Source organism: Canis lupus, chromosome 1, assembly GCF_011100685.1.
Source record: "Canis lupus familiaris isolate Mischka breed German Shepherd chromosome 1, alternate assembly UU_Cfam_GSD_1.0, whole genome shotgun sequence".
Classification (NCBI taxonomy): domain Eukaryota; kingdom Metazoa; phylum Chordata; class Mammalia; order Carnivora; family Canidae; genus Canis; species Canis lupus.
The window spans coordinates 55,581,424-55,608,918 of NC_049222.1; the positions used below are offsets into that span (position 1 = coordinate 55,581,424).

The 27,495-nt window shown below is 50.4% G+C and overlaps 2 protein-coding genes, 1 long non-coding RNA gene and 1 pseudogene across 8 annotated transcripts in view; 1 reads left to right on the plus strand and 3 right to left on the minus strand.

The window, feature by feature from the left end:
- Nucleotides 1-4,990: 4,990 nt before the first annotated feature.
- On the minus strand, nucleotides 4,991-6,377 carry LOC111095971 (annotated as a pseudogene).
- On the minus strand, nucleotides 6,361-8,416 carry TTLL2 (tubulin tyrosine ligase like 2). Its single transcript, XM_038526546.1, has one exon. The coding sequence runs from the start codon at nucleotides 7,987-7,989 to the stop codon at nucleotides 6,397-6,399; it is 1,593 nt and encodes a 530-aa protein (XP_038382474.1). The 5' UTR covers nucleotides 7,990-8,416; the 3' UTR covers nucleotides 6,361-6,396.
- Nucleotides 8,417-15,498: 7,082 nt separating this feature from the next.
- LOC111095973 lies at nucleotides 15,499-26,790 on the plus strand. Of its 2 annotated transcripts, none has more exons than XR_005353801.1 (4): nucleotides 15,499-16,066; nucleotides 16,380-18,370; nucleotides 18,682-18,822; nucleotides 26,024-26,790. It is a non-coding gene; the product is annotated as an uncharacterized LOC111095973 (long non-coding RNA). The 2 variants fall into 2 exon arrangements; XR_005353800.1 differs by lacking the exon at nucleotides 26,024-26,790 and adding an exon at nucleotides 19,129-19,297 and having other exon boundaries at nucleotides 15,500-16,066.
- The window catches only part of UNC93A (unc-93 homolog A), a 41,657-nt gene continuing 37,598 nt past the window's right edge, over nucleotides 23,437-27,495 (minus strand). For all 5 annotated transcript variants that reach the window (XM_038526547.1, XM_038526550.1, XM_038526549.1 and 2 more), the window contains one exon: nucleotides 23,437-24,222. In XM_038526547.1, the coding sequence (XP_038382475.1) occupies nucleotides 23,957-24,222 (266 nt within the window). In that variant the 3' untranslated portion in view covers nucleotides 23,437-23,956. The remainder of the gene's footprint in view (nucleotides 24,223-27,495) is intronic.

Below are 27,495 nucleotides of genomic sequence, written 5' to 3' on the forward strand. Positions count from 1 at the left end.
GCATGTATGACAGTCCGGAGTCCTACACAAGTTTCTGATCCAGTGTGGTGAGTATCTGAGACCAAAGATGTCCTAGCTCCGTCACTCACTCGGGGGCCACCTGCCTCTAATGAGCAGCTCTGTGGCTCCTGCCTGATGGCGCTGTGCATGCAGTGACGGGATTTACTGCTGGATGTTTCCTGCCCAGAACCCCGGCCTACTCGTGTCCACTGGGGACACCCATAGGACTGCTGGAAACCCCTCAGCCTGCCATGTAGTCGGCGCTCACCTGAATCTGGGCTTTAGTGACCCTCTGTCACGTGTACCCCTGTGAGGACCCATCTCCCCAGATCAGTGTCCTCTTGCCAATGGCATCCTCCACTGGATGGGCTCCAGGGTTCTTGGGAACAAAAATACTCTCTCTCCTGAGACACCTTCCTTGACATCACGCAGTACATCCGTGACCTGGCAAATCCCCTCCCAAAGCACGTGGCGTGTGTTTCCAGGGCTTGAAAACTAGAAAAGCGTGACCTCCGTACACAGCACCAGGACAACTATTTGAAATGCGATTCCAGCGTATTATTCCCTATTTGGGGTAGGTGGAGTTTTGTAAAAGAGAAACTGACATTGAGGTGTTTGGTTAAATTAAAGGCAAGATGAACGCTGCACTTCTGGTGGGAAGGAGGCGGCTCGCGGTACCCGAGATCCCCAGGGGATCTGCATCTGCGGGTCTGCATCCCTGCGTCAGCGCCGTCCGGCTCTCTGGACGCTGATCAGCAGAGAGACGTACGTAGAAACGTTGGAAAAAAACAAAAGAAAACCTCCTTACAAACCTGAAAAGAGACCCCATCAGGCTTGAGGGTGTCCAGCTTGTGTAGTCTGTGCAGATTTGATAATACAATACTCCCCAAAACCAAACCATCGTCAGTTTTTTAATGAAAATAATATCTTAGTTATTTTAAAGCTCAAATGTCCTATAAATGAATCGTGCGTGCCCTTCATTTAGGGACGCTGCACCGGAGGGGGGTGGGGAGGAGCCCGCTCTTCGTGACCCCGCATCCCTTCCCACTGGCCCGCCAGCCCTCCAGACCTCGGCCCGGGGACGCCCTGGCATCCTGTGCTTGTCAACACGGTGCCATCTGGCTGTGTGGCTTTGGAGCGCGTCTGTGGTTCCGCAAGGAGCGCCGCGGCTGAGCCAGGCGCCCCACCGCCACCCCCGCCCGGTCCCCCCGGGTCTTCTAGCTCAGGGGCAGGGAGGGGCCTAGGAGGGCCTCAGGAAGGCATGTCCACCCCGGCTTAAGGCACTGATGTGCTCTGCACGGCTGCACCTTCCTGGATGCCTGGCCCCGGGCTCCCCGCGCTCTCACTCCCCGGGCTCGGGGGTCTGAGGCGACAAGGGTCCTGAAGCCCAGTGCCCGGCCTCTGGGGGCTGCTGTGGGCCACGTGGCGGGAGCCTGTGCTCTTCCTTCCGTCTGGTCCTGACCGTGGGTGGACCCCAGGCTGACGCTTCTCTTGCCGTCTCCTGCGGCAGGTGCTGCCCAGCATCTGGCGGTCACCGGCAGCCTCGGTTTCCCCACATCCCCCCGTCTGGCCAGCCTTCCCTTTTCATAGGCAAACCCTGCCTGCGGCTGCGAGGACCCCTGACTCTGTGGGCCGTCCCTCCACCCTCTCCTCGAGGACAGTCATCTCCTGCTCCCCAGGGCCTCTGGGGGGACCTGAGGGTGCTCCTGCCCCCCATTCCCAGGATAAGGGATACCCACGGACCTAGGCCAGCCCTGTCATCCCCCTGCTGCTCGGCGTGGGCCAGGGTCTTCCCTGGATTTCTCCAGAAGAGAGAAGGTATTTCTCTCTTTACCCTCTCACCCTAAAATGAGATGTCAGACTGAACCCAAGAGACTCGGGAAAGCAGAATGTAGCTGTAGGAGGGGTGAGCAGGGCAGCGGTGAGCCCAGCAGGGGAGGGGATGGTCCCACAGGGAGCACGGAGGTCCTGCCCTGTCCTGCCGGATCCCGTGATGCCCCTTGGTCCCTCATCTGCCGCTCTCAGGCATTGTCCTATTGCAACGTCACCCCAGAAATTCACTGTAGGGAGACGGTGACGGCGGAGAGTGAGTCCAAAGCTAGCATCTCAGCAGAGGCCTCGGGACGTGGCTGGCGACACGGCCTCCCTTCCTGTCAGGGTCCACCCTGCAGCGAGCTGAGGGGCCTCCCACACGGGGGTCGGGGGCACCAGCACACACAGCTTCAAGCTGAACCTGCGAGTCGGATCGACAGACAGGAGGAGCCTTCGAGAAAGGGCAGCTTTTGGAGACGGCGGGCGGGTGGGGGTGTCCCCCTTCCTGCCCGTGTCCCCCTCCCCCTGCAGGCCAACACCCAGGGTTTGCCCCCTTCCTGCCTGTGACCCCTCCCCCTGCACCCCACACCCAGGGGTTTGCATCCATCTTGCCCGTGTCCCCCTCCCCCTGCACACCCACACGCAGGGGTTACCCCTTCCTGCCCGTGTCCACTGCCCCCCTATATGCCCACGAGGGCCCCAGGCTGCAACCTGGCTGTGCCCTACCTGTGGATCGGTTTCATCCCCGTGAGAGGCTGGGCTCAGCCATCTGCCCTTACGTGCTATCTAGCAACTTCCAGCCCAGGGTCCCCGCAGGTGGGAGGACTTGGCAATGGGGGCACCCTCTCCCACAGTGCTTTCCAGCCCAGTGTGACCTCCATGGCACAGGAGCTCACTGCTTACTTCCCCATTCCATCCAGAAGATTCTCATCATGACCTCCCATGCCCCTACGTGTTGGTCTTCCAACCTCGAAGTCCGGGGCAGATGGCATCCCGTTTGGAAATGCAGTAGGAACCTTCACCTTCACCTGCAAGACCTGCTCCCTCGGAGATGCCTCGGAGTCGGAGATCGCTCGTGGCCCAGGCTCCTGTACTTACATTTTCCCAGAGCTTCTTCTCTCCTGGTCCTTTTCTGGGAGGTGAGTCTTGGCTCTTGTGTCCACTTGCACTGCCGGCTCTGTTAGCACCCAGTCTGGAGGATCGGCAATAAACCCCCCAAATCCCCAAAGCTGGGAAACCCCCACCTCCTATTCTTCTTGGGGCCTCTCGTGGGACTGCCTCCTTTCTCCCCTGGGAGACTCTGTGTGCTGTGTTTGTACTGTCCCAGGTGCTCAGGTTCACACGCAGTGAAGGTGCAAGGACATGTACACCCATTCCAATCTCCCAGGAGTGGGAGACCAAGGATCTTTTTAAAAAAAAAAAAAAAAAAAAAAAGAATGACCACATACCTCCTGGAGAAGTCTCTGGACTATGCAGTTTTGACTTTTCTACCCCAGCAAGACTACGTTTGTTTTCCCTCCGTGTCCCTTACACAACTGTGCACCTGCATGCAAACTCAATGCACATACTGTTTCCTTTTGCTTTTGAAGTCGACATTGGCCCATTATAACTTTGGTTTAATTGGCTCACATTCTGCTGTTTGAGAGATACATACTGCCGAGACTGTGCATGTTTGTCCTGCCACATGGTCCACGGCTGTAACACTTCAAATGCTCAAAATTATCTTTCCTTAATAGCACACACCTCACTCATCTCTGCAATGCTCATCCTCCCATCAGAGTCATTAAAACCTGGCTCATGGTGAAGGAGTGAGTACTTGAAGACACGGAGGGGGTGAGAGCTGACCTCTGATTTGCCAGTGGTGGCAGACGCGTGGTTGGTCGTGTTAGAGCGCACCTCAACTTTTGTGGAAAAGAACCTATTCTTTCTCTGCCAAATACTATAAAGTAGAAACCTGAAATACAAGATCAGAATGGTCTTGCTGCTCTTTGATTCCTACTTGACTCCTTTAAATCTTTCCTGGAACGAGTCTGGGAACACATAAATGTACTTACGCATGAAACCAGGCAATGAACAAAATATGCATTACAGCCTCATGCCAAACCTAATGGATTTTTTTATCCTCTTTTTTTCTGAACCATTCAGATCAAGCAATAGGATTTTGTTAGCCATTCAGGGGAGCCTGCAGGTGGCATCAGAGCCCGTAATCATATGCTGGCAACAACAGCAATGACTTTCTTATGTTCTCTTTCTATGGCTGCATCACCCTCCCTGTATCCTGCGTCCCCAGACTCAATGATTTCTTCTTGTCTATCTTAAATTTGTTTTGCTTTAGCCTTTTTTTATTGTGGTAAAATAAGCATAACGTGAAACATGCCATTAGTGACATTTGGCACATTCACACCGTTGTGCAGCCATCACCAGAACATTTTTGTCTTCTGAAAGGAAACCCCTTACCCACTCGCTGTCACTCCCCTGCCCCCCACCCCGGGCCTTGCAACCACCAATCTGTGTTCTGTGTCTGTTGATTTGCCAAGTCCGGACATTGTCTGTATATGGGATCCTACAACATGTGGCCTCTTGTGTCTGGCTTTTTTTTTTTCTTTACTCCGCATAATATTTTCAGGTAAATGCTGCAGCTTTTATGTCTAAGGACTCTTCAGTACTTGCTTATGTGGCAGGAGTGGTGGGGACGCAGCTGGATCTGGAAAGTTCTGAGATCCCATGCTGGGATGGGAACCTATCAGTGAGGGGGGTCAGCCAACAGGGGGCCACTTTTTAAATATGGTTGATGGCTGCCCCCAGTGGGAAGCTGTGTGGTACAGTGTCTGAGTTAGGGCCCAGGACCTATGAATGACAGAGTCATTTGGGTATTTTGGGGGAGATTTTCAGCAATTGGCCTCACCTCAGATGACTGATCATGAAGTTGAGAAAAATAATTTTCAACAAAAAATGGCGTATTAAAAAACAAATTTTTTTTTTGGCTGGGTACAGTATACTTTATTGATGGTACATGACAAGGTAGGGCTCCCCAAGCCCCTCCCCTTCCTCGGGGTCTAGGATGTAAATTGGAGGTCAAGAGATTCTCAGTGTGTTGGGGGATTAAGTTGGGGCAGGGACTCCCCAGCAGCTGAGGGCCTCTCTCTTCCTCTTGTTCTTGCTGGGCCTGGTGGTCCAGGAGGCTCTTACTCCTTGGAGGCCATGTGGACCATGAGGTCCACCACCTGGTTGCTGTAGCTGAATTCATTGTCATACCAGGAAATGAGCTTGACAAAGTGGTCATTGAGGGCAATGCCAGCCCCGGCGTTGAAGGTGGAAGAGTTGAAGTCACAGGAGACAACCTGGTCCTCAGTGTAGCCCAGGATGCTCTTGAGGGGGCCCTCTGATGCCTGCTTCACTACCTTCTTGATGTCGTCATATTTGGCAGCTTTCTCCAGGCAGCAGGTCAGATCCACAACTGACACATTGGGGGTGGGGACACGGAAGGCCATGCCAGTGAGCTTCCCGTTCAGCTCAGGGATGACCTTGCCCACAGCCTTGGCGGCGCCAGTGGAAGCAGGGATGATGTTCTGGGCAGCCCCTCGGCCGCCACGCCACAGCTTCCCAGAAGGGCCATCCACGGTCTTCTGGGTGGCAGTGATGGCATGGACGGTGGTCATGAGGCCCTCCATGATGCCGAAGTGGTCATGGATGACTTTGGTGGTGCAGGAGGCATTGCTGACAATCTTGAGGGAGTTGTCATACTTCTCGTGGTTCACGCCCATCACAAACATGGGGGCATCAGCAGAAGGAGCAGAGATGATGACCCTCTTGGCCCCACCCTTCAAGTGAGCCCCAGCCTTCTCCATGGTGGTGAAGACCCCAGTGGACTCCACAACATACTCAGCACCAGCATCACCCCATTTGATGTTGGCGGGATCTCGCTCCTGGAAGATGGAGATGGACTTCCCCGTATGACAAGTTTCCCGTTCTCAGCCTTGACTGTGCCGTGGAATTTGCCGTGGGTAGAATCATACTGGAACACGTACACCATGTAGTTGAGATCAATGAAGAGGTCATTGATGGCGACAATATCCACTTTGCCAGAGTTAAAAGCAGCCCTGGTGACCATGCGCCCAATACGGCCAAATCCGTTCACTCCGACCTTCACCATCGTGTCTCGGGGACGCGGCCGGCACAGCACCAGACAATGTGGCTGTCTGTCAAACGGGGAGGAGCAGAGAGCCAAAAACCAAAAAGTTAACCTTTGGCCTTTTTGGTAGTGTTTTCACCTAAGAATCCTGAAAAGACTGTTCTAATAATCTTTTCTCATGTTTAAATAAGTGTACAGTATAATTGTAATATAAAGGATTTCTGAGCGCAGGCAACAGGCTGGGTGGTGTTCTCCCAAAAATCGGAGGAAATTAGCCAATCATATCATATAATTTAATCACCACCTGAATGTGTTCTGCTTTGCAGAATCGTTATATTTACATACACACCCCATCAGGTCCCAGTGACGTGGTCAGAGTGCTGGATGCAGAGGTCAGGGGCTGAGCTGTTGCTGTCTCTGGCGAAGGAATCCCTGGTTTTCCCCAGACCCTGTCACCTTTTTGTTTCCATTTCCAACATGTGGGAATGTTGCTTATTCTTTAGTTTCTGGAGCTTTTGAATTATCCTTCTGACATTCAGTCCATTCCTAGAAGCTCCAAACGTAGCTTCATTGAAGGGAAAAATGAGAACAAAGTTCCCTGCCTGGAGACCCGGCACTTTGCCGTTGTCCAAGGGGACGCACGGGGAGATGCTGGTCTTGTCCGCGCGTGACTGAATGAGTGACATGAATGGAATGATCTTCTTGTGGGGCGAGCGTCTGCCCTTTAGCTTTGGCTTGGTTTTGGGGGCTTCTCTTGTTGACAGAAGTAGGTCTTTCTTCCTGCTAGTCATTTCCCTAGGCTGGGAGGCATGCTTATTTTCAGGGCATATTTTTATAGCCTTCTTTACAGCAGATTCGTCCTTAAATGTTCTACTCGTGAACTGTAAGAGGGACTCACAGGGAAGAGCACTGCAAACCTTGTTGAATCTGCCCACATCCAGCTTCGTGAGGGAGACGCTGTGGCTCCCCTTTGCACCATCACGACATCCCGTCCTCTCGTTTCTCAGACCCTGCAAGTAAATCAGTTCAATGGTGTCATGGATAAGTTTCCTCTTTACCGATATGTCCGCTGAACAATCTATGGACAGGGCAGGGCTGAAGTTGACCTCTAGAAGCCATGGTTTCAAGTTGTCATCAATCAAAATATCAAACCCAAAGAGCTCAAAGCAGTTGGCTGCAAAGGGGACCAAGGGTGCGATGGCGAGCACCGTGAGAATAACCACCTGGGTGATTTTCTGCCACAAAAGCAGGTCATCCACATCCCAGCTGCGAAGGTAAGAGAAGAACCTGCTGAGGGTCCACTTGCAACCGTGACCGATCACTTCTTTGATTTTCTCATACGAGACCCCGGATTTATTGATGCTGCTGTTGGTCAAATGGGCATAGTTGTTCTGCAAATTACTGAGGTCAAACTTTTCCGTGGCAAACCGCACTAACCCTTCCTGATAGATATAAATGGTCAAAGGCTTAAAGCCGGTGACACAAACGTAGATGCGGAGGTCACATTTATATCTGCCCACAAGGAGGGGGTTGCAGATATATTTCTGTACTATATATGTATCGTCAAAGAGTAAGCCTTTAATGTCGCTGAAAATGATGATCCCCCTCCGATGAGAAAGTTCGGCAGGCTTGCAAATCCAGTAGCTGTGCTTGGCACCCAGCACGTGCTTCTCCCTAAAGTACTCGGCCACGAACTTATTGTAGTCGTTGGGCATGATGAATGTCAGTGGGATGAACTCGTACAGCGGCGTGCCGTACATCCTCTTCATGTGCTTCAGGTGTCTGGCCAGGTGGTCCTGCCTGGTGAGCTGGGTGGTGCCTGGGTGGTGGTTCAGCCGCTGCCACGGCTTAACGTTGATGTGCTCGGTCATCCGGAAAGACGACGTCCTCCAGTACAGGTTCCAGTCTTCCACGTTCTGCTCTCCTTTATCAAATTTGTCCCACCCACGCTCCAGCAGGACACTCTGCACCACTTCTGGCGTGGTGTCGTCCACATGAAACACTGGTGGCTTCAGGATGGGCCCTGGAGGTCTGTCTTCCACCATCAGATAAGGCTCGCTTTTCTAAAAATTGATGATCACAAAAGCGTTAGCAGGTGGGTGGGGAGATCACAATCTCAAGGAGCTTTCACATAAAAGAGTCCATGTCCCATGGCCAGCTGTTTGGTCTGTGCCTTCCCTCACATCATACGGTCTCCCTGGATACCCACATTTCCACTACGCCTGCGAAAACTGACCTACCCCTCCCTGCACATTCCGTCTCTCCAGAGCTACCTGCCCATTTATTCCTTTTAGTGACATGTTCAAAGTGTTGGCAGTCACACCGTTGATGCTGCTGAGGGCCGCTCTGCTCTGTGCCTGGAGATGCAATGAATCCTGTTGGCCTAAAACCCGAACATTCTTTAGAAAAAGCAAATGTCACATTTTGCATTATTTTGAATTTTAACATGGAAAAAAGTGTGAGATGCTGGCATTACATGATTAGCAGGTGTCCCTTGGCCTGAGAGGCTCAAGGAGCTTAGACCAGACACCTATGATGACCACCAGCCCCTGCCTTGCATCCCCAGGGTCAGAGACTGGGTTCTCTCAAACACATGCTAACTTGCAAGAAAAAAATAGGAAAAATTTGAGTTTTAAAAAACTCATTTTGTAAAAACAATGATTATGTCAAGATCATGCCTCACATTTTGCAAGATACATCAAAAGTGCACACTCAACAATTTTCCGAAATTTCAAAGGAAGAAAATAAGACCGTTTTTGAGAAAATCAAAACTGATGATGAGGCATGATGTTTTGTTATGACCTAGGGGGAAAAAAAAGTCTTAAGTCTTGGGTGGGTGGGGGGTGTCCATATTCTGAAGTCCTAAAACAACAAGCTCATCAAAAATTCCAAGTTCAGGCAATTTCGACTTGTTTCTTTGACAACATTAGGATTGTTCATGCATAATTTATCATCTAAGGAGGCAAACATAACTTACTTGGTGGAAATTATGCAGTGTTTGAGAGATTTTGACAGATGCTAAAGGAGTAAACTTTGACGTGTACTGTATGTTCAGTGAAGTCAGTCTGACCAGAGAGAAGGTGGGTGGGAGGGAGGCCGGAAGGGAGAGAAATCCTGCTTGCTCACCCTTTTTTTTCCAGATTTGAAACTGAGAAGAGTCAAGGAGTGAAGCAGACACCTTGTTCCCAGCGACTTTGTTTCCGAATCTGAAGCCAACCGTAGAGAACAGCTGGCCTCTGGTCCTGAGGCTGCTAACAGGCTGGGGCGGTGGCTCCGAAACAATGTCCAAAAGAGCTGTGAACACAAGCAGCGTCAACATGCCTTGCCGGTGCTGTTACTGCTTGGACCAGGAGGAGCGCACAGAGTTTGTAAATGCGGCACGGCTATGAAGAAATCCAATCTTGGCGATCCACAGCAATGTTTGCAAACCATGTTCAATGACACTAATAGGTATTTTAGCAGAATGTGTGTGCGCACACACATGTGAGGGGTGGAGAGGAGGAAGATCCGGAGTCACAAATAATTATGGAAGCTGGATGAGACACAGTGGAAAGTGTTTTTACTCTTTCCAGCTCCAAGAAATATGCCATCTTTCCTCCCAAGCTTATTCGATCATGAAGCCCTCTTAAGATTGCTGTTATATCAGCTACCATTTCACAAAAGCGGAGTGGGAAATACTGAGTCAGGCAAACCAAACTGATTATTGTCCAATTTCTGGCAGTCTCCACCCTCCCAGCCCTGGAGGCTATCAAGAACAGTGTGGCATTGTGGTTGGAGCCTTGTTTTGTGGGGAATCAGCACTTGGTGGCTAAGAGCCTGGCCTCTTTCCCACCCCGCAGGTCAGTGGACAAGAACAGATCTGAGATGCAGCTCTCGAGGCCGGTCTGCAAACCCGGGTTCCCCCACCAATCAGTCAACCTCTGAGAGGTGGTGTTATAGAGTTGGTTTAATGAGAATTCGGGTACTTTGTAGGGCTGCTTATGCAATGCACCCACTGGATCCCATTTCAGCTAAGTATCTGTCTTCCTGTTAAAATTTCATGGAGAAATCAAATGCATCACTAAGAGTTTTTTCTGGGGCAGCCCTGGTGGCTCAGCGGTTTAACGCCGCCTTCAGCTCAGGGTGTGGTCCTGGAGACCCAGGATTGAGTCCCACTTCAGGCTCCCTGCATGGAGCCTGCTTCTCCCTCTGCTTGTGTCTCTGCCTCTCTCTATGTCTCTCTATGTCTCTGTCTCTGTCTGTCTCTCTCTCTCTGTGTCTCTCATAAATAAATAAAATCTTTTAAAAAAAAGAGTTTTTCTGCTCAATAAAAGTTCTTCTGGAGCTGCTGACATTTCTCCATCCTGCCTCTTTCAGACTCACGGATGCTGACAACAGCAAGTAGTTCTGACTGATTAAGAAAAGCCTGTGGGACGGGGAGGAGGCACAGGGATGAAAAACGGGTCAGGGATAAATTCGGAAGCCCTCCCTGGGAGAGCGTCAGGACCGGGTCTTTGGCGAGAAGAGGCCATCACGGGGGAGGCAACATGGGTGGTGGCTGAGTGAAGAGGAGCCAGCAGAGGACCCTCCAGGATGAGGCTTGGTGTCCAGGCTCCTTCCCGGTATTCCGTGGTGCACATGCCAGCTCCAGGGCTTTGGCCTCCGGTAGGTCGGAAGGAGGAGGTGCTGACTTCAAGGTGAGTGAGGATGTTTTCACTCTAGGTGAGACAGCGATGGTTGGGGGCAAAGCCACCTGCCCGAGGAGACTCGGACAAAACCTGTGGCACATGCTCTTGGGGCCTGGAGCCACAGGGCCTCGGCTCCTTTCTGGAGCGGGCCTCATGAGCTGACCATCACACCATGGTTGCATCTAGAAGAGATGGCTTTCCTCGTGGGTAAAAGTGAAGCTATCCACGGAGGTTTTCATAATAACCCATTTTCTTCCTGGCCTGAGCTGAGGGAAAGGAAGTCCTCATCTGTAGGAGGGAGGAAGGTGACGAGGTGACACTGCTCATGGCCACGGCAGGACCAGCCTTGGGAAGCTCCAGCTCCAGCTGTGGCCATGTGGTCCATGGATGTAGGAGCACCTGCGAGATGCACGTGTCCTTTCCCTGTGTTATGGTGTCCAGAGGTTGGCCTCCTGCTGCTGAAGGAGGAGGTGAAGGGGGAGAAGAAGGTGGAGGTGAGGGGGGAGGAGCATCGAACTCCAGCAGAGGGTTGGAGGTGTCTCCTCCATGGGGTGACACCACTAAGGCTGTTTGTGTAGGCGGGTGGTGGCTCCCGCTGTCACCGTTCCCTCATGTATTTTTGTATACAATTAAATACCCCGTGACCTTAAGAGGAGGGGCAAATCGCTGCAAGGCACAGGGCCTGGGGGTTGAGGAGGGAAGCAGGGAGGCCCTGCAGAGGAGGTGAGAAACACCCAAGACCAGGCCAGGGAGCAGGAGCTTCAGAGGTGCCAAGAGTGATCAGGGCCTGGAGGTGGGGCTTCGGGTCACAGGGCGGGGGCCACAGGATGGGGGTCACAGGGCAGGGGCGACCGTGTGTCCTGCAGGGAAGCGGCATCTCGAGCCTCTGCCATTGTAAGGGGAGGAGGCTTTGTATTTCATTACATGCGTCCGACCGTCTGTCCTGGCCTTGACAACCGGCCTGTTTACACCAAGGAGCCGTTGCCCTGGGACCAGCAGGGAGGTGGGGTCCCTGGCACCCAGTCCGCACACCTGCGCTCCACGCACACCTGCGGTGAATGTGCTCCAGCCCGGGTTGTGTGGGCTCTGCATGTCTGCGCTCAGGCCAGGAGGTCGGGGTGCTGTCGCTGTAGGTGCCCCCACCCTGGGGTCTCTGGCTAGGTCTCTACAGGGCCCTGCTCGCTGCCCCTTCCTGGTGTGGAAATGGCCACACGCCTGCCTCATCCAGCAGAGTAGGAGGTCATGAGGTCAGGGCCGTCTTTAGTGTCTTTCTGCATCGGCTGCCCTGTTTGCAGAACAGCTGAACGAGCCAGCAAACCAGGCAGCGTCGGGGCAGGGGGAGCATGGGGGTGACATTTTTTTCCTATAAAATTACAGGAATGCAAGCCGTCGTGGATTCCTCCTCCTTTTCAGCCGAGGGTAAATAATCCGAGTACAGACAGGTAGAGGATTCCTACTCTATTGCTCATTTCTGCCTCAGATTTCTTCTCCCTTTTTATAACATTATAACATCCCACGTATCTATAGGTCAGGAGCCAAGAGGTTTATGGCTAACTTACGTTTCTCTGTCTCGAACCCAAAATTCAGTGGAAAATTCTATTCCCAACTAAAATCGACATCACCAAATCTGACATTTTAGTGAATAAGCACTAGATCTTTCCACCTTCTGAGTGTTTAAGTCAGTAACTATGTGTTTAAACGGGTATTTGGACTTGAAAACTGTGACATACAAGCTGTATGGGCAGGAAATTGAAATGACTGTTATTATAATGAAATTAATTAAAGATACAAATAACTCATATAATAACAGCGGTGCTGGGTATTTTATTTGCACAGGCAGGGAGCCCTGGCTGTTTCCCAAAGGCATCCATTTATATTAATTGATGCTTGTAATAAATAATTAAAATATTAAGTTTGGTTCACTGTACTGATATTTAAAAGGCGAAGTAATGTACAATTCGGTGTAAATATCATATACAAACACACACATATGACATGAAAATTTAATATGAAATTGTTAAATATTTAAAAATATTTGCCATTTGTCCAGGGCTGGAGTGGAGGCCCTTGGCAACACGATTGCTGCAGCTCTAAACCTGAACACAGGTGGGACTGCTGGTCAGAAGGGCTCTCCTTACCCTGAAAAGAAGCCACTTAACATTGTCTCCCAACTTGAAAACACTTTATTTGGAATACAGTTCTCCTCCGCCCTGGGCAGTCACGCAGACATATCACGATTGGCCCAGAAATATATCAAAGTAATAATAATTACTAATAATACGTACACCCTGCCAGTTCACCGCAGAGAAATTGTTACCTCTGTACAGTCATGTTGGTAGAGTCATGCTCTCCCGCCTGCCGCTCCGGACGCACTCTCCGGTGGGAAGCTGTGTTCCAGGTGTGGCCCCAAGGAGGGGCCTTGTGACGTGGGCACAGCCTTGGCAGGTGCACAGCCATAGATCTACAGACGCAGGAAACGGCGCGTCTGTCAATGAGGCTTGATGGATAAAGAACCCCTGTGTGGCATTCCAAGGTTAAGGTCAGGCTCCATGTAGAAACTTCCAGAAGGAAACCAGAACATCCTGAGCCAGTCTCCGAAGGGGGAAGGGTCCCCCGGCCCACAGGACGAAGTCCACATGCTTTAGGAGAGGGACAGCCTGTGACTGGGAACGTGGCTGGAACATTCCTAGGGTGCAAGCCCTCGTCTGGATGGAAAACATCAACACACATTGCGACAGAACCACCATCTGACGACTCCGTGTGTGAAGCAGGAACAAGAAAAGGCCCAGCGAAGCTGGTGATGTGCAACTGGAGACGCACAACTCAGGGCAAGCCACGTTCTTGGCTCTTCCTCGGCTGGACCTGGGCCGATTTCACCAGAGCATCAGCAGCATCGGAGGAGCAGCAGCTACCCGGCTCTTAGAAGCCGCACATCCAAACGTATGACTGGGTCATTACTATAATCCTGGGGCTTTGTGGTCTCCTGGGTGTGGCTCAGCCTTGGTCACAGGGTCACACAGTCCCAGCCCACGGAGGGAGAGGTTTCTCTTCCCCTGACCTCAAGGACGTCCCTGGGTATGCGGGGCCCCACAGGAGGGACATCAGCTGCATTTAACGTTGCCATCGCTACAGGACCAGGGAGCCCTGAGAACGCCCCTGCGGGCCCCCAGCTTCTCCGGAGGACTGGTTCCCACGGATGCTAGCTCCCGGCACCTGTACACCCACCAGAGTGCTAATTCTCCCATCTTCTCCCTTGCAACCTGGGACCTCAAGATACAACCAGAGCCTATTCTCTCTGCGTGCACTATCTTTTCACGCATTGACTGCTTTGTGGGACCAACAGCCCCAGTGGCTGCCTTTGGACCGGGACCCCGCAGCAGTGCTAGGCCCTGCAATCGAGCACCATGCATGGCTGTCATCATTGGATGGAGGCAGGAAATATTCCGAGGTCAGGGAGAAGGATATTCCTTCTCAGGTGACCCTAAAATTTGACACTGCAAGAGCAAACACAGATCCCACTGATGCAGAGAACCAGTTTCTTTAAGAGCATCAGTCCACGGGTTCCCCCAGGGTGTCTGTTTACATCGTACACATACGTAGGATGAAAGAATGAACACCTCTCATGTTGCCATAAAAGGGTCTCGGTCTTTCAGAACCTTAACAATTAATTTCAACAGCATCTTCCCTGCTCTCACTTGGGATTACTGGGGACTTGCTATACGCAGCCTGTGTGTCCTTGTGTCCCACGTGAAAATGTGGTTTTGTTAACTTGTTTACCATCCATGGTCTAGCCTTCAGCCATACTGTAAACATCTAGAAACGTCCGCCGTCCTGCTGGGTGTAAGTGCTGCCCATGAGACTGACACTTCACACTCCTCAGTGAGGTGACTTTCAAATTTAGAAGTGGTTCACACATTTTTATTGACTAGCAAACAGCAAGTGGCTGTGGGCTCCCAGGGAGGCGAAGCCAGGTGGTGGAGGAGGGACTGTCCTCTGCAACCATTTTTTTTTTTTTTTTTGGAAATACATTACTATTACCTTAAACTCAGAACAATTTTTACTTATTCTAAGTCGATGCCCCTGAACTATTTTTTGCATTAATAATAGGTTGTAATTGATGATTAAAGCCATCAGTTCCCTGGGGGCAAAGGCCACATCTGATGACACCTTGCACCCAGAGTCCCAAGCGTCACATCCATCTGCAACAAGCCCTGATGGAACAGAACTGACTCAGAGTAAAAATGTCCATTGTCCCAGGACTTGCAGAGCTGAGCCTGTCCCTTTGTAAACTGCACATAGGAAGGCAATGTCCTGTGGTGATTTTTTTATTTCCTACTGGAAAGCCTTCAAAATATCCTGTCTATGTCTGAAGGCCACACTTCCTAGCATGGCATTCAAGGCCTTCCCCCGAGTCCTCAGCCTCTGTTCAGCTGAAACCCCATCCCAGCCCTGACTTCCAGCTCCACACATGTCCCACACCAGGCCCCTGCTGTGGCCTCCGTGCATCCCTACTTCATGTCCCCCGCTCCCCTCCCCTGGGGCCCACGCCCTTCACACTCACCTTAGTGAAGGCTGCTCCCCTTACATTGCAGCCATCTGCATTCCAGGACATGTCTTGCTCTGCTCCAAAGCCTTAGCGTCCATTAGATCTTGGAAAACTCAGGCTGCTCAGGATGTTTGGCTTGACCCCTCCCACCCACTCCCTATGGGATGCCACAGAGTGCCCTCCTCCTGCCCACCTGTCACACAATGGGCTGGCCCTGCCCTTCCTATTGCTGTGGCCTTGCACACAGTAGGCACTCTATGTGTTTCCTGGACTGAAAGTGTGTTGAAGCCACACAACCCAGCCAGGGACTGAGTGCTATTCCCCTGGAGTCACACGGAATCTGGAGCGCAGGGGCCCCGCCGGTCAAAGTGCACGGTGGCTGGTCCTGGCAGCCCTGGCCCCCTGTGCTTTCGCAGACGGGTGGGTCTGGGGATGGAGGCCCACACTGCGGCCCCGTCCACTGCTGGGCGTGATGTCCATGCACTTGTCCCTGAGCCCGGCTCGGTGTGAGGAAGGCAGGCCCTGCTTCCAAGGGGGTCTGTGGTCTGCCTTCAGCCACTGCAGAGCCCAGGGGCAGAGCTGGAAGCGCCAGTGCTGGTGGCTCAGTGATGCAAGCCTGCTCTCCTCACAAAGGGGGCACATCACCTCAGGACCTCAGGGTCTGAGGGCTTCAGAAGCCCATGGGATGTGGACCCGGGCTTGTCTGTGTCTCGTCTATCTTCCTCTCAAGGGTTTTCTTCCTTCTGTGGGGACCACACTCAGCCCGGAGCTCAGGGGCCCCATCAGCTGCAAACCTGAGGATGCAGGGCAGCGAGAAGATGCAGGTGGGCTCCCCTGGGGACTGCCTGGGATCTCCTCGTGCTTTTCCCTGGTGGGATCTCAAAATAAGTCATTTCCACAGAAAAACAGGTGAGTTTCCAAAATGAATCTTTATTGTTCCTTTAAGCCAGTGTACCCCTGGGATCCCAGTCGGCCCCGTCCTTCCCTCGAGGCTGTGCGCTGCCCCCACACCCGCATTCTGTCCCCTGGGACCTGCTCGCCCCACCTGTGGACTTTAGGACGACACCAAGAGAATCCGCCCAGGCATTTCTGCGTAGAGGCACCTCTACGTGGGATCTTTGTACTTGACTCACTCAGGCTCCGGCATCTTACTACTCTGTTGATTAATGTTTAATGTTTCAATGCCAAGTATTTAATTACAGACACTGTTACACCCTTGCAGGACCAATAAATTCCTTCACGTGATATATAAAACTGCTCAACACAACAGCCGGAGACGTGGGCTACGCCGTGCCAGGCGCAGGGAAACACCACAGATTTCCTAATTAGCAAACCAAGAATAAAAGTAATTCATTGTCTGCAGCCTACCAGGCATTTTTCTTTTTTGGTTTGACGTGTTCAGTCGTTGTTAATTATTTACTGTTACCCTGCAGCCATATGTGCCGGGAAATAATATAAAAACAGAATGATGGAGCCCATCCCCCAGCTGTCTTCACGAGCGTCAACGACGGTGGCGTTGGCTGTGATTTCAAGTGATGCACAGACGCAGGGTTGGCAATCCAGATGCAAGTTAGGATTTCTAGGCCGAAATCATCTAGTTTAGAGAGCTACAAATTCTGAATTCGTTCATTCGTTTAAAATTGTCCCCTTCAGTTCGAGATGTTTACGTCAGCTTGCGAGATTACTGGTAACTCAAGCAGTAAAACGATGCGGGGCGCACTTACCAGATGAAACATGTTGGCTTCGTCCAAAACAAACACCGTGAGCAAACTCATTTCCCCAAACTATGTCTTTTCCACATTCTTCCCCTGGGTGGTGTCTCTGAATTTCTCACTGGGCTCAATTCTCCCTTGGATGGTGTTGCAGTGGGATCCTGTACCCCTCTGACATGGAAGGCCTAAGGGAAGCTGAGAGCCTCCTAGTGGCTGACCACATGGACTTTGGGCCTTGGGGTCAGAGAAGGGAGCCAGAGGAGCACCCCATCCCCGCTGGGACCACTTGCACTATTTCCCGGGGTTGGGGCTTGCTATCTGAGGCTCTGGGACCTCAGCAGTGTGCGCTGTTCATGGTGTCAATGGAGTCTCACCTTCAGGTGCAAGTGTTCCTTGCACCAGGACACACTCAGCTCCTCTGATAAGATCTAGAATAAGCTGAGTTCATTATGATGTTTAAATCTAGAACTTTGGCAGAGTCCAAGGAAACATTGAACCAATAAGTAGACTTTTCCCTTTCTTTAATACCTCAGTCCTATCCACCAAGTGAGCACCGAAACTCATCCCCCATGTGATTGATGGAGAAAGAATCTTTCCATCTTTCAAGCCCAAGGTAGAACGATGTGAAAAAGAGCATGATCAACGGGAACCTGGAAATCTTCCCCGCCCCTGCAGATCTTCCCAAGCAGGGACCAAGCTCTTGACACTTTCCGATTAAGATTCCCTGGAAGCTACTACCCCTAGCACAGCACCTGGTTCAGTAGTAAGATGGTGAATATTTACTGAGAATGGACTTTCATCGGTTGCTATGATCACTTCAGTACTTCTTGAAGGACGTTTACAAACATGATCCTTTTACAATCAAATGGAATCAAGAGAGAAATACATATAGTTAGGTATAACAAAGAATCCATGGTTTGGAAGTTGTTGCCCTCAGAGGAAGTGATAGAATTGATCCCCATGGGGCTCCATGCGGCAGGTGTTCGGTTTCCTGCTGTGGGTGTTGGTTATATGGTTGTATCCAGTTTGTGAAATTTTATCAAGCTGTACTTGTATAATTGTACATTTCCTGTCTTTATTTTAAAATTCAACAGAAAGTTCTGCAAAAATTAAGTGCATCTATCTTAGTTGAAGAATAACATCTGGAGTCCCTCAGCAGCTACGCTTTTTAGTAGAAAAACAACCGGGAGTTAAGAAATCAAGTTCTGTCCCATTTCTTTAACTAATCGGCTCTGTGACCCAGATGAGTCTTTAACCTTGGTGATTATTCCTGCGTTTCTCATCATTATCACCTAAGGAATTTGAACTAGAATAAACTTAATGCCCAACATTTCAGCTGCGTCACAATCCTCGGCCCCCACATCAGTCTCTAGCTGCTGCTTCGCTTCCGGAGAGAGTCTCAGGAAAGGACTGGAGATCCCCCCACCCATCTTCACTTCTCTCCTCTGGTTGAGCCACTTGGTTCAGGCCTTCATCTGAGCTGCTCTGGCCACAGACACAGGTGACGTTGTTTTGCCAAACCAGCGATCTGTTTCCCACCACCATCTGATCACATCCCCCAGCAGTGGACACCAAAGCTGACCTGTCGTTGAGACACTGTCACTAATGGGCTCTCCTGTGTCACTCTTTCAGGGGTCCTTGTTTGTCCCACTGGTCATTTTCTTCCTGGCTCTTCCCCTTTGCCCTGACCTCTAAAGTCGGAAGGTGCAGGGCTTTGCTTTTCAGGCCCCCTCACCCCGTCAGTCTCCTTCCGAGCCATGATTTTAACAGCCTCTCTATGGTGCTGACATCCCCGTTTCTCTCCCTCCCTAGACATCCCCAGATTCCAGCCCCAGATGTCCCACTGCCACTCACCAGAGCCACCTGGATGTCTGAGAACATTAGACCTCACATACCAACACCAGGCTCTTGATTTCTGCTCCAGGAACCTGCTCCTCTGGCAGGCTCCTCAGTGTAAGTAAGTGGCCACTTGGCCTTTCTGATTCTTCGGTGATTAAAACTTGGGGACCTTTCCTTCTGCCTCAGCATATCTCATAGACCCTGCCTTGCAAGCACATCCCCCATCTGAGCCCTCCACACCTTTTCCACTCACAGCTCTGGAAGCCTCCCGGCTACCAGCTGCTGTCCTTTCTTGCTCAAAAGATTCAACAACTTCCTAGTTCAATGGCTTTTAATTCTTTGTCTTTTTTTTTGTATATATATATTTTTTTATTGGCATTCAATTTGCCAAGACATAGTATAACAATTCTTTGCCAACAGCCAGAGTGAGCCTTTTAAAATTAAGGCATATTGAGACACTTGGGTGCCTGGAGGTTGAGCATCTGCCTTCAGCTCAGGTCCTGATCCCGGGGTCCTGGGATCAAGTCCTGGATCAGGATCCCTGCAGGAAGACTTTCTCCCTCTGCCTGTGTCTCTGCCTCTCTCTATGTTGTCTCTCATGAATAAATAAATAAATAAATATATTTAAAAAAAACTGAGGCACATCATGTCACTCCTCTCTCTTGTGAATTCCGTACTGGGGTGAATAGCATCCTCTGCAAATTCGTGTCCTTCCCAAAACCTCAGAATATGAGCTTTTTTGGAAACAGGATCATTGTGGGTATAGTTAAGACGAGGTGAGGCTGGGTAGGGTGGGCCCCCACTCAATAGGCCTGGTGTCTTTCTCAGAAGAGGAGAAAAGACACACAGACAGACACAGTGCTGCTGTCACAAGATGTGAAGCCCAGGCTGGAGACCCTCACCAGCCAGGTGAGGATGAGGATGAGGGTAAGACCTCGAAGGCCTTTGGCCCTAGCTCTGGAGTAGGTTCTAGTGTCCTGCAGAAGGCAGCAGAGTGACCCAGCCATCCCTGAGCATCCCCCCACCCCCTCAGGGCCTCCTAGATCCCCTCCCCCATGTGTGCACAGGACCCCATTTCCATTATACGCCCCACCTCTGTCAGGGGTCCCGGTAAGCAAACTGCCATAAAACACCCTCCTCCCCGGACGTCTATCAGCCGTTGGCTGTGCCTGCCTATGTTCCTCATTCAGGGACACGCATGAATATCCCTTTACATGTTAGGACCTAGAAACTGATTCTCCTTGAAAACCCTGACAAATCTTCTTTCATCCAAGATTGATGATTATATAATCTGTGTTTTTTTTTTTTTTGCCTTGGCTACCAGTAGACTTGGGCTCATTTTAGCAAATTGAAGGGACTCTCCAGTAGCCATAAGCCTAAATTTCTGACACATTGCTCTTTATTAGGTGGTTTTAACATTGTTATTTCTACAGTTAGCATTTTTCTTTCAGCTATCTCTCCAATTTTCAGGGAGTTTTTTTTTATATAATGTATTGTAACACACATCCATACATTATAGATTTTTTAAGCCTTGCCCCTATTAATTACTCTGAGCAAGTAACAGAAGTATGTGTTTGTTGCTGAGCCCTGGAGTTGGGTCAAGAGAGTTAGGATTGTTGGATCAAACCCAGTCAAGGTTTGTAATAACTCCATGAAGGCCAGGGATGCTTGGGAAGTGCTATCTTTTAACCTTCATCCAGGGGATGGACACCACATCGCACACAGCACTTCATGGTGTTTCACAACAACACTTTGTCTTAATGATTCCTTATGAAATGAGATAATTCTCATTGTATAGAAGGAATGCTAACAGCAAGATTAAATCATTTACTTTCTGCTACAATTCTGGCTTCGCGCTAGCACAGGTGAGGCCAGAAGTACTGGTGTGACCATGGGCACTGGCTGTCATCCTTCACCCACTGACCAGGCAGAGGAGACCAGAGCTATGGGGGGTTCTCTGTCCAAGCCCTGCACCAGGGTTCTGGGAACATTCACAAACTCTTCCCATCAAGAAATTCAAAGCATGAAGGGAAAAGAGAAGACCTGCATGTCATAGACAATCTTTCAGGGAGAGCCAGGACACCCAGGACACCCAGCCGAGCAGCTGGTTGGGCACATGGGCAAGTGCTGCCCACCGAGAACCTCCACTAGCACCAGCCAAATGCTCCCCAAGTGACCACAGGCCGTGTGTGCATCAGGGTTGACCTACAGGCCGCCTGTCACTCAAGGGCCTTGGGCTCCTGGCAGCAGAGTTGTCTGGCACACTTTCCAGTGAGCATCAACCATAACAAACGGGATCATGTGCTCAGGCATGTGACCCCAACTCTGGTGACCCCCTTAGCCTTGAGTGAAAATTTTCAAGGCAGCAATATCCTTGCTGCGGGGACACTGGAAGATACTGCACTGTTTCCCTGTCCCCGTGGTATTGAGGCGAGGGTGGTCTTTGGGCCTAAAGTCCAAGATCAGGCCCTCTGCTCACATTCTTATCTTTGAGTGTCTAAACACGTCAAGCAGGCCCCTCAGGGAGGGAGGGTCGAGCATCCCCAGCACCGGTACTGAGAGTCCAACCTTTGCCTTTTATGTCAGGTCAGCCCATCCCCCTCCCTTAGACACTCGACAGCATGCTGCCCTTGGGTCAGGAAATAGTCAATGTCACCAGTTACCAAGGACACCTCCTCAGCCTTCCAAAAAAAAAAAAAAAAATTAAAAACAAAGCAAAATAAGATAAAATAACATAAAATATCAGGATTACTTGCATCCCCCTGTGTCTGGGCTCTGATGCTGGATGCTGGCTTGGACAGGTGTCCCTAGAGGTTTCTGTGAGGCTTTGCTTATACTTCCTGGCTCTGCTCTCAGCCTGAGGGTCTTTTCCCAGATCTTTGACCTGGGCATACTCCTCAGTGTCATCTGTGTCTCAGCAGATGCCTGGTGGGGTTAGGAAAATCTGGCCCATTATCTCCAGGATACTCTTCAAGGGCTTCTCTGGAAGACATGAGGGATTCTTAAGGAAGTGAGATTGCCTCACTTTCAAAGGCTCTGAGCTGAGAGAGTAACCAAAATCAGTTCCAAATCAGCCTATCTTAACCTGATGTGCATCCAGAAGACACACATCGTTTATGTACAAAATCCTAAACCTCGAGTTGGAGGGACCAGGCTTGTCATCTACCCCTCACTGAGGGCCTTCTATGCAAATACCTATTGAACTTTGACTTTTTGTGAAATAATCCAAACTCCTTGTTTGGAGATGGTCAGGTAACTTACAGGCAAATGCAATGCAAGGCAGCCTGCAGTAAGTGGCAGAAAAGGGGAAAACCACAACACAAGATTCAGAGAACATAAAAACTCACTTTTGTCAAAATCACTGAAGGCCTCAAGTAGTTATGGAATTTTGTTTGATCCTAGGAGAGCAGAAATGATTCACATGGAGACACAAAAGGGAGGCCTGGCCCTCAGTTCAGAGTAGAGGAGAGATTAGGAAGATGTGAAGTAGGTGATGGGTACACAGAGGCAGTGGAAGAGTGGGTGAACCAGTTGGTGGGGAACCACAGGGCCTGCCCCTGGTCCAACAGACCGAGGAAAGAAGGCCGCTGAGGGCCAGCTGGGCCTGGAAGACAGGGAGGAGAAGCTGGGGACTTGAGGGGAGATTTAGTTGAGGGTGAGTGACATTGGAGAGGCCACATACACATTAATTCACAGCAGCTGAAAGTTTTATTCATTCGGCATATCTCCTCAGTAGGCTGAAAACTGAGGGCCGTGTCTGAGTCCCCACCACATCACCAGCATAATGGGTTCAACTAGTATTGAATGAGGGAGGGGGTGAGGGGGCCAGGGTCTGGCTGGAATTTCATAGACCAAGGAATGGGTGAAGAATTATTTGAATTATTGACAGACTTTCTTCACCATGAATGGAACATTCACTAAGTACCTGCTGGTATTGTATCCCGACACTGCAAAGGTCAAGGTTCAATTGAGGGAGATGCTCGTACAAAAAATAAATACAACAGAATGTAAGTTGCATTGGCTTGTGAGGACAGCCCACATAAGCTGGGTGCATTGGTGTGGGGGGCAGGAAGGTTGTCAAGGTGGAGGCAGCCTGTGAGCAAAGGTCTGGAGCAAAGTGCCCTGGAGAGGAGCCCGGCATCCTCCTGTGGGCCTTGGGACTGGACAAAGCTCTCCTCGTTGAAGGGGGCAGGGTACGAAAGGTTTTAAACAGAAGTTTGACCTGATAGAACTTTGCTGAGAGGCCTGGAAGAGTGTCAGGCTGGGGTGCAGGCTGGAGTCAGAGGGGGGTTGTCCACAATAGGAGGTGCAGAAATGTGCAGAAGGGCCACGTTCATGGGACGTAAAAGGAGACGCTTTGGTGAAGACCAAGGACTGAGGATGAAAGGTGAGCACCGTGCGGTGAAGAGGGAAAGGAATACACAGCCCGGGGACACCAGCAGAGGTGCCAGAGGGTGCTGAGCTCCGGGGAAGGGAAGACGTCTCCGAAGGAGGCAGAGGCCAGCATTAGCAGCTGGCTAAAGACGACGAGGGTGGGAATAGACTCTTGGTAGATGTAGATTCTGATCAGAAGGTGTGCATGTAACAGGTAATAAATTCGCCCATGGTCCAGGCTTATCATCTCATCAGCCCTGCAGATTGTAGTCTACAGCAAGCTGGCTCCCTTATCTGATGACTGTGGTGTGTGTGAGTGAGGTGAGTATTTGGGATAAAAGTATCTGAATGGGAGAAATGTTGATAACATCGTTGCATTTATTTAGAAACTTCGTAGTTTATAAATTTCAAGGGACATAAACTCTGGTTTGGCTTTGTCACTCACTGACTCTGGGAGGGAGCCAGCTGACTTGCCTGGATGTCAGTTTACCCAATTATAAAATTGTACTGTCAGACTTGTTATTTTTACATCCTTCTGACTCTTACAAACAACAAGCACGATGAGTACAACATGAACAGGTGGAAGCTGTTGGTTCTACCTAAGCCAGTTCCCATTGGCTGATTATGCACTCAACTTTCTGCCTTTGTGCTGGAGATCATGGATTCCTTCCTGCACACTCGCGATCTCCACTGGTGACGTGGTGAACTGAAAACGTACTAGAATAGAAAAAATTATGGTAGGTAACTATGCTGTGTCTTCGGGATGGCTAAATATTGCTGACACCATTGTGAGGAAGCAGCTATAAACTCTGAGGCACTTCAGGTAGAGCTGTCTTGCCGACACAGAGTTCCTGTGCTGCAGCGTGTGTCACCGTCACATGACTGTCTCTGTTTCTGCCTCCTCTGTTGGCTTTGTCTGTTCTGCAACAACTGGCCTGCCCGGGTTCTTGGCCTCCAGGTACTCAACAATCCCGTACGCCAGCATGGTCAGACTCAGGACGCCCAGGAGGATGTAGAGTTTGATGTAGACGCACAAAAATGTGCTGTATCCAAATGCGATGACGAACCCAAGTGCTTCCCACAGGCGGTAATTCGCAAAGGCAGCCTCCTTGTTCTTCTCGAACAGGACACCATAAAGAACTGCAGAGGACACATGGCATGAACATGTTGCTACAAAACCTCAAAGGATTTTTTTTTCAATTATTGGTGAAAACAATGCAGCTTTCCTGCTCCCCAATTTTCTCGACAAAATCAGGAAACATGTCCTTCTTAAAAAAGCAGAATTATTTCATGTTTATGGAAGTCTGGAGACATTCTTTAGCAGCGAAGAACCATCATACATAAAAGAAACAGAGTTCAAGCAATGTTAGCACTGGCGAGAGCTCAGGCCTGCCGATCACTTGGTGTGTGAGTGCGCAGAAAAGTAAAGTATTGCTTAGAGGATCGACCTGTGTCAGATGAGGCATGGCTCCTCACTGGAGACCAAAAGCAAAGACAAACACAAGCAATCCTAACCCCCGGACCTCAGAATGTGACTATGTTTGGAGACGGGGCCTTTAAAGAGGTGATTAAGGTAAATGAGGTCATTAGAGAGGGCTCTCATCCCAAGACTGGTGTCCTTATAGGAAGAGGGGATCACAGCACAGATATGCATAGAAGGATGACCATGTGGGGACACAGGGAGAAGGCAGCTGTCTACACACTCAGATGCGAGGCCTCAGCAGAGGCCAACCTGTCCACATCTTGGACCTCCCACCTCCAGAGTTCCGAGGAACAAGAATGTCTGCTGTGTCAGTCGCCCATCTGGTTGTACTCTGTTGACAGCCCTAGCAGGCTAGTTCAGCCTGATAAATGCTTCTAGAGGAAAGTAAATGGTTTCTGTTCCAGTTTGTAAGATGGTAAAATGTTTGATATAACTGCAAGCTCCCCGTCTGCTGGCTTGAGTGAGGTGACCCATGTGTAGGGGAGTTAACAGCCAGGAAGCTGAAAGCATTCAGCAGAGAAGTGTTGATTCCCGGGGCCGTGCTGAGCATCCCAGCTGGTGCCCCGTGCTGGCCCATCCTCTCTCCTCTCCTGAGCTGCCCCAGCCACCATACCTTCCCCTCCAGCCAATGGACTTGCCTCTTCACCAAGAACACCTCTCCTTGTGTGCTCCATCCACCATAGCCCAGAAAGGGCCCTGCACAGAGGCTTCACTCTGCTTCCGTCCCCTTGGGGGACTTCACTCCATCATGGAGCCCCTCTCCAGAGCTGAACCTTCAGCCTGACTCTCTTACCTCCTCTTCAGCCTAGAAACAAAGCCAGCTCTTTCCCACATGTCACACAAGCTGGATTCTGGTCCTCTTCATCCCTCTACCAACACTCACTGTCTGTCTACACCTACTACATGGCAGTCACAGCACTGAGCTCTGCAGACATGAACAAGGCACGATGTCTGCTCTCAAGAAGCCCATGGCCCATTCACTGGACTTGGGCTCCAAACATTTGGATTCCCTCTCAGTGTGATCCATCTGTCCCATCTGGACTGTTCACTGCCTTGTCTCTCAACAGCTTCAGACTGACCCATTTCCTCCTTTCTTATTTTACTCTGCTCCATGTTACTCCCACATTTCTGCTAGGACAATCTTTGTAAAATGTAAATATGTCACGTCACTCCCACACGGAGAAGTCTTCAGTGATCTGGCCTGGCTATGGGGTAGAAGAACAAGCATCTCATCATGAGGGCAGGTGCCTCTGTGACCTGACCTTGTCACTCCAGCTCATAGCCTGTCATTATTGAGCATGCCCCTCAATATGGCCCCACTGACCCACTTCTGTGCCTTGTGCCTTCACATGTGGCAGGCCCTGTGTGAAGTCCCCTTGCCGGGCTTCTCCAGTGACCCCCCCCCACCCAGCCAGTGATTCTTCAGTTAGTTAACATACAGTGTTATATTAATTTCAGGTGTACAATATAGTGATTCAACACTTCCATACAACATCTGAAGATCATCAAAAGTGATGATTTAATTTCTCCGTGATGACATCCCACCAAGCGTCCCATTCTTATCAAGAATAATTCCAGTGCTCTCAAAGAGTCAGCAAAAGAAACTATTGAATGACCACATGGACCAGTGGATGGACAATGACTTCATGAATGTAGCACCAATAGGTAAAACCCCAAGCCAATGTCCTGTGGAGCTACCATGAAGAGAGCTGCTTATTCTTCTTCTTTCCTTCTAATTATATTACCCAAAGCCCACCCTGGGAGAGAGTCGAGGTAACACAGGATGTGCAATCAGAGCAGAACGAAGCAGGCAAAGGTGCCAGGTTTGCCCTGTGAATGAGACAATGAGTAAACCAAGATATCACTCCTGTAGCACCGGGAAGGATGGACAGCGAGCCCTTCTGTCTGCCCCCAGCCTCAGGGGGACCAGCCATCATCTGAGCCATGACCAGAGCTTGTTATTCCTGGGGGAAGCTGAAGTCTGAAAAGATGTAGGGATTTTGCTAAGAATGCCCTTCCTGCTTGGGCAGCTGTGGGAGGGAGAGCCCACATGGAACTTTCTCATACATTCCTTTACCAGCTTGCATCCTGTTCTTGCCCTTTATCCCTTGCCTCCTCCCTGAATTTCACAGGGGAGGGATGTAGGGTAGAGGAGCCTCTCCAGCACTGGGGGGAAGGTTTGAGGCCAACAGCAAGATCTCTTGCAACCCTGCTTAGAAATTTCAACACTGGGCAGCCTGGGTGGCTCAGCAGTTTAGCGCTGCCTTCAGCCCAAGGCATGATCCTGGGGACCCGGGATCGAGTCCCGCATCGGGCTCCCTGCGTGGAGCCTGCTTCTCCCTCTGCCTGTGTCTCTGCCTCTCTCTCTCTCCCCTCCTCTCTGTGTATTCTAATGAATAAATAAAATCTTAAAAAAGAAAAAAAGAAAAAAAGAAATTTCAACACTCAGAAGGTTCTTGGCACTTGGTTACTCAGCTGTCTGCCTACCATGGGAGGAACTCAGGAGGGTGAGGCCATCAGAAATATGTAATACCAGATATACATCATAAACCACATTCATGTGCTTGGGAAAATGAGAGACCATTTGGAAGGCTCAGAAGAAAGTGCCCACGTGATCTGAGTCTGTGAAGTGCCCACCTTAATAAAAGTCCACCGACATTGTAAGTCTAATAACAAGATCTGGGATTTAGTAACTCCTAAGATTATTTTAAAGATTTCTTGTCTTTCTACAGATAGCCAACAGGTAAATGAAAAGACGTCCATCATCAGGAACTGCAAATCAAAACCATGATGAGATACCATCTCACACCTGTCAGAATGGCTAAAATCAACAACATAAAACAACAGGTGTTGGCGAGGATGTGGAGAAAGGGGAACCCTTGTGCACTGTTGGTGGGAATGCAGACTGGTGCAGCTGCTCTGGAAAACAA

Excerpts from the sequence above, each read along its gene's own strand:
- TTLL2 (XM_038526546.1), bottom strand. The coding sequence starts at position 7,989 with ATGGTGGAAGACAGACCTCCAGGGCCCATCCTGAAGCCACCAGTGTTT.